This window comes from Pseudorca crassidens, chromosome 18 (assembly GCF_039906515.1).
Source record: "Pseudorca crassidens isolate mPseCra1 chromosome 18, mPseCra1.hap1, whole genome shotgun sequence".
NCBI classification, from domain to species: Eukaryota; Metazoa; Chordata; class Mammalia; order Artiodactyla; family Delphinidae; genus Pseudorca; species Pseudorca crassidens.
The window spans coordinates 17,207,769-17,214,578 of NC_090313.1; the positions used below are offsets into that span (position 1 = coordinate 17,207,769).

At 46.9% G+C, this 6,810-nt stretch overlaps 1 protein-coding gene across 1 annotated transcript in view; it reads right to left on the reverse strand.

The window, feature by feature from the left end:
* Nucleotides 1–6,575, reverse strand: part of GPC6 (glypican 6) — a 1,075,997-nt gene extending 1,069,422 nt beyond the window's left edge. The window contains exon 1 of the mRNA XM_067712922.1: nt 5,732–6,575. Within this exon, the coding sequence (XP_067569023.1) occupies nt 5,732–5,891 (160 nt within the window). The 5' untranslated portion in view covers nt 5,892–6,575. The remainder of the gene's footprint in view (nt 1–5,731) is intronic.
* Nucleotides 6,576–6,810: the final 235 nt, after the last annotated feature.

Genomic DNA, 6,810 nt, shown 5'->3' on the forward strand with positions numbered 1-6,810 from the left:
CTATGAAACTACTTAAAGTCTCGTTGTGTGCCAGCTAAAGAATTTAAGAGAGCAGAATTTGATCTGCAAAAGGATTTAAGCACCAAGTTTGAAATATTAATTATTCTGTTTATACTGGCAAGACAACTCTGAGTCACCTTGCTGGCCTTGCTAGAAGTCTTTTGAGAGATGTGAACTAAGGAGGAAAAAAAAGTCCTATGATGTTACTTTTGTGGGTTTGAATATGAATTAAGACTAAGCTAATGAATTATTTTATCAATAATTCCTTTACTACAGTTTTTATCCTAAACTCCTATTTCTATAAAAAACTAGTGACTGAATGGTAGGTCACTTTGGTTTAAAAGGGCTCAATTTTATATTTTGTTAAGTGTTCATAATACCCATAATTGTAAAAGAACACGAGTCACCCTCTCACATAAATTATAATGCAATGTTTATACTACAGTATTTTAAAGAACATAACGCTGTATATTATAAATCACTTTTCATACTGGCCTACATTTCTGCTCACAAGCTATTACAATGCAGCACGGTTAAAAGATATAAGTTTTATGTAAAAAAGTGTATCAGTCAACTCAAATGAACTCTTATTCTCAACGATGACATATCATCTTCTAATTAAATCAGCTAAGATAACTCTGTTTGCAAGGATCATTCTAAAATTAATTCCCAAATCAAGAGTCTAACAAGCTCTTTATTAGGGGTACTATTAGGTACTCCTAATAGTCCAGATTTTAGATTGCTTTGATACCTGGAATTAATGTGAATCTTTTAGTAATCTAGTGACTTGACAAATCATAAAAAAAACATTTGAAGTTCCGCTAACTCATTTCCACCTCATAGTGTTCTTCGAAAGGATTTTAAAGACATCGTCTAACTAAACAGAGGGCAAAGAAATCAGAACTCTGTGAATCAGGCAGCTAAATGGAAATTAAATTATTTATCCCAAACTAGGAGATTTAATATGTCTCCAAAAGAGTAAGACTTACCAAACTCTGTTTCTTCATTTATGTTAATGTGATATCTACATGTAAAATTGAAAAAACAGTTGGGTTAACAGCAAACGTATCAAATAAGTTGGTTTGCTGGGGAGCAGAGGGAGGGAGAGCTTTTCCCCGGGAAGCCCACCAAAAAAAGGAAAGGACTGCTGGACGAAGGCCAGACAAAATGAAGCATTACATACTTTGAAATTTGAAAACAATAAAGAAAGACTAGTATACTAGTCTAGTAGACTACTAGATACTAGTATTAGTATATATCTAATACTACTAGAATACTAGTATTCCACTAGTATATCAGTGGAATATAAGAGAATATTTTTTTTAATTTTAGACTTTGAGACAGATTTTTAGATTTTTGAGATAGATTGATATTAAAGAGATGGGAGAGGGCTTCCCTGGTGGCGCAGTGGTTGAGAGTCCGCCTGCCGATGCAGGGGACACGGGTTCGTGCCCCGGTCCGGGAAGATCCCACATGCCGCGGAGCGGCTGGGCCCGTGAGCCATGGCCGCTGAGCCTGCGCGTCCGGAGCCTATGCTCCGCAACGGGAGAGGCCACAACAGTGAGAGGCCTGCGTACAGCAAAAAAAAAAAAAAAAAAAAAAGAGAGAGATGGGAGAGAATTTACTGCTTTCTTAATATCCAGCTATAGCCCGACTCTCAAAATACCTGACATAGGAAAAAGGTGGCAAAGTAAATTATTGAGAACAGAGTTTGTTATATGTTTTTCCTAATCTGTGGGGATAAACTTCCCTCTACCCCCATGATAATTTCCTGGAGTAGGTTTTTTTGGACTAACCCAATATTCAGAAAGTAGGTCCAGTATATTGAAAAAAAACCGACACATGTTTTTACTTTCTATCTTTCATATAACCAGATCTGTACAATGATCGGGAAAATGCACGAGTACACAGACAGTTTACTGGTGGTAGCGTAGCCAATTCCAGAGAACATAAAATCCAAATTCAAAGTGATTTTGAAAAATTGTAGATGTTGCAAGTAAATAGAAAAATACTCAGCTAGAACTGTGAGCGAATGCATATGGTGATTGATAATACCAGGCTATAGATGTATTAGATGAGGAAAGAATTGATTTTACATGCATTCATTCGACAAATACAGAATGGCAGTGGGCAAGGTGAAGTGGATGGACTCCAGTGCCTGGGGTCAGAGTGCCCGCGTTTGAACTCTAGCCTCATCACTTGCTATCTGAGTCATCCTTGGGCAAATTAATTATCTGTCTCTGTGTTGCTCGGTCTTTTCATCTTTAAAATGGGGATAATGATAGCATCTAAGTTATTAGAAAAAGTCAGTAAGGCAATGTTTAATGTTTTTAAAGTAAGTAATGTTTTTCAGATAGGTGCCGGGCACATAGTGATTTCTACATAAAAGATTGTTAAGTAAAGTTGCAGTAGATAAATGAAAAACATTAACCTGTAAGCCAATAAATTACCACCAGTAAGCAACACATGCATATTATAATGAATGACTCCAAGAAGGCTCAAAGCATAAAATAGAGGCACCGTAAGCATAAAACAACATTCCCTGAACTGCCCAGACTTTTAAGCAGATGCTCTTTTCAGTTTTGAGTTCCTTTAGAAGTTTAGCGCCATCAGGATGAGTTGGATTGGAAAATGAGATAATATTTCTGATGCTGGAAGAAAAACTGGCATGTTTCACACTGACCTTTGATCAGAGTAACAGTGCTAACAAAGAACTTGATGCTACATGGCTCAATATCTTCCCAGAAGATAGAACAAGAGAAAATAAGCAAGCACACTTCGAAGGCTTTTGGCTAGATATCTGGAAACATTTTGATACCACAAAAATTACTAAGTATTAGAATGGATTGCTGAGAGGGGCTCAAGGGTCTATTCCTTTGGAGGTCTTTGAAACCAGAACAGATAGTCTATCTGATCTGCCTGGGATGGTTTAAAATCAGGGCTGAGGGAAGATTAATGGTACAAGCTGCCCCCTGAAGGCCTCCTCTTTCCCAAGCACTCTCTGAGAGTCGAACTTTATATATTACCCATCACAGTCCCTCATCTGTTGAGTTTGAAGAACTCCCTTTTATCCTAGAATGGAAAAGGGCACACTATTTCACAACTGTGAGTTCTGAGTAAAACTTTAATAATGTCGTGATGAAACATAATGTCCTTATTACTTCTCAGTTATTTTACCAGGCAAGCTACCTGTAAATATCTTTCAACTAGAAACAGCTCTCAAGAACCTGAAATCTGAACAGCAGTTCCTTTAAATTCATGTTCCCTGGCAGACTAACAGCACATGCCACTTCTCAAGCAAACCAGTAAAAGTCCAAACAAGGCAAAGGATGGAAAGGAGTTGAAGGGAAGGATAACCACGATATACTAGATAATTAAAAGTAAATGGTATCAGGAAGGAGGGAAGAGAGGAAGAGTGTGTTCATTTAATAACAGGACACCTAAGTGATCATTCCAACAGCAATAGGTAGCACTGAGTAAAATTTACCTTGAAAAAATGTTGGTCCTTAATATACAGTTATCTTTCAATTCATTTCTTTTCCTATCAGATGTGCCTCTGACCTCCCAGTGACCTATAGCTTGAGTATTTCCACTGGCACAAAGGACAGGAGGGTTTAGGCAAACTCAACAGTGCCCTTAGTCCTAGAAAGTGATTTTAACAAAAGTGCACACGTTTTAGAAATTCACAGCTGATTAGCAAGCACTGTAATTGTCAAGGGGTGGAGAAAAAAGAGGGAAAAAACCCTCTGTAGTTAAAACTCTACTGAAGAATTTATCTCAACCACTGGCAACGTTTCAGGAAAGTCAATGGGGCCTACAGAAATCATACACACCGAAAACCTTCCCTCTGATATGAAGGAGATTTGCCTCTGGTAAGGATGAACTGTAGTCTGCTGAAGGTCCCATTATCCACTAAAGAATACTGAAGCAATTTAAAAATACTTAACTCTTTTCTTCTTTGAGATATCTTATCTGAAATCATGTTGGGAAATATGTGTGTTTAAAAGAGAGTTTGAAAAAGCCCAGATGAGAGGAGAAAAAGTTCCTACAAGAAGTGGTCCATACTCTACACCTTTAAAAAGTTGAATTCCCTGAGATTGGGGGGGGAGGGGAAAAAGCAAAGCTGATCCTTATCAATTAATTAAAAAGAATGAAATAACAGTAGACAAAAGGGAAGGAGAGTTAAGAAACTTAAGGAGCTGCGGGGGCAGTCTCTCTCTATTCACTGATTAACAAATTAAGGAGCTCTGGAAAAGGGAGAAGAAGTGACAGGGAGAGAAAAGTGGTCTTATAATTCACCACAGGTTCCGCCTCCGACTCACCAGAGGCTGCCTAAGTCTGGCTCAGAATTAAAAAAGGCTCCCTGTATATAATGCTCCGCGCTGTTGGCGTGGTGTGTACGCTGTTTTTTTTCAATGCCTGTATTTCTAGAAATGTGCTCATTCCGGTGTGAGTAAAAAAACCCACTTGTAGAGTTTGTGGATCAACCGCAATAAAACAGCAATCCCACCACGTATCGAAACCGTGATGTTTTAAGATCTGTGCAAAAATGCTTTCCCTCCAGCGACCAGTTCTTTGGCAAAACGCGGAGAGGCTGGGCTGGTAGAAATCCAGCGTTTCGACTCGACCCTCCGAGGACCCTGAGGACTCCAGCTGCCGGGTCTGCGCAGCCCGCGTCCCCGGAGCATCTCCTGGCCTCTCTCGCAGCCACAGGATTACCTCTCCCCAACACGTTTCATTCACCGAGCCCCCGACAAGCTCGGGTTCGGTTGGAGCTAAGAGCCGGAAAACACGCACCCAGGCTGCCGCGCAAGTTGTCGGAGGGGCTGTCGGTGGAGGAATGCTGGTGGCCGGGCACGCGGGGGACGCGGGGTCCCGGGAGCCCGGGACGAATCCACCAGCGAGCCACCCGCTCAAGTTGACTCGGCTTCCCAGAACGGGCGGCCGAGGCCGCGCTCAGGACGGGGCGCGGCGCCGGCTGGCCGGGGTGTCCCCGAACCGCGAGTGACCAACCGCAATCAGGGAAGCACTGAGAAACCGTAACGGGAAAGCCCGCCCCAAATCTCAAACGGGCAGCCCACGAACTCCCCAGACCAGCCCGGAACCGCCGACGTCGGAGGCCGAGTCCCCCGGTGGGGTTCCCCCCCACACACACACAAGCCTCTCCCGCCCGCGGCCCGGGCGCCGGGCGCCCTGCCTCCCCGAAGGTCAGGAGAGGGGACCGAGGGGCGAAGGGAGCCCTCCGCGTCTCTCCACCGCCCCCGCTGGCGCGAGGGCGGGAGCGGAGAAGGCGCCACTCAGACTGTGGCGCTGGGCAACACTGCGGCCGCAGTTCTTCCAAGTTTGCCTGAGCGAGCGGCGCGGAGTGGGCGCCCCGCTCGGCGATCTGCCCTCGCGCCGCGGCCGCCCCGGAGGGTGCCGGGCTCCCCGGCCCGCGCGGCCGGGGCCAACGACGAAGGGGGCGCGAGGGCGCGGGAGGAAGGGAGGGAGGGAAGGAGGGCGCTCCCGCGTGTGCACACAATGAGGCAGCCGAGACGCACACCTTCCCCCGCGGGCAAAGCCGCGGGAGCATCCGCCGCCCCGCACAGAAGCGCGGCGGCCGGCAGAGCCCCGACAGAAAAGTGAACACCAACAACTCAGCAACAGGGGGAAGGCGGAGGGCTTCCGGAGGCGCGGGAGACGTGCGGCCGCCGAGGGCTACAGCCGGCCCGGGCCGCGCGCTCGCGCTTACCTGCGATCTCCTGGTAGGGGATGTCCGCCAGGCTGAATCCCTTGGCACCGTACGCCTGGCGGACCTCGCCGCAGCTCCGAGCCTTCACATCCGCGCCGGCCGGGAGGGACAGCAGCAGCCCGGAGAGGGGAAGAATCACAGCCCCGATCCAAGAAGGCATGGTGCAACATGCAAATCCAGCTCGGTGAACCCCGGGACCCGTGCGCTCTTCACCTTGCCCCTCAAGCCGAAAGCCCGCCAGAGCCGGCGGCGCGCTCCTCGCCGCTGCCCAGCGTCACCCCCTTCCGCCAGCCGAGGGGACGAGCAGCGCAGCCCTCTGGACTATGCTCAGCAAACTTTTATATGCCTGATGGAGGATGGCAAGCCAACCAGGGCTGGCTGGGAAAGCACCCGCCTTGCTCCTCTGGCCCCCCAGACCGAAAACGGTGCAATAAAAACGAGAAAGAGGAGGAAAAGAAATGTTTAGAAAACCACCATGGGGGTTGAGAGCTGCGATCCGAGTTCCGAGCCGCAGAATTATCTAGCGCGCGGCGAGCTCGGCTCGCGGGAGTGTGCGGCGAAGGTGGAGACGCGCGCCGGCTCTCCCGGGAGGGAGATGGACAGGCGACCGCGGGGGTGTGCGCGCGCGAGTGTGTGTCGGTGTGAGCGCGGGGTTCTTGGGGCCGCGTGTGCGTGGAGGTATGTGTTGGGGATATACGGGATCTAGGGGAAACCTCAGCTTCACACAGGCTGAGGGAGCCTGTGAGAGTCCTCCTGAAATAGGAAGAGAGAAATCCTGGAGACAGACACTGGAGGCAAGAGGGAAGGAAAAAGGAGGGGCGGGAGAGAAACGTGCTACACATCGCACAGCCGAAATTCAGAGGCAGAGTCGAAGGCAAAACCTGGACTGGATTTCTTTCTACTCGGTAGAAGAAGGGAGGGGGAAAAAAAGGGAAAGGTTCCTATTTTCTCATTCCCTGAACATCCTTCATGCTGATCCGAAATGCTACCTTTAAATGCCATAACAAAGTCATCTAGACACAAAAAGCATTTTGCAGTCATTAACTTACGTTAGTAAGCTATATTTTTGTGGACCTAAA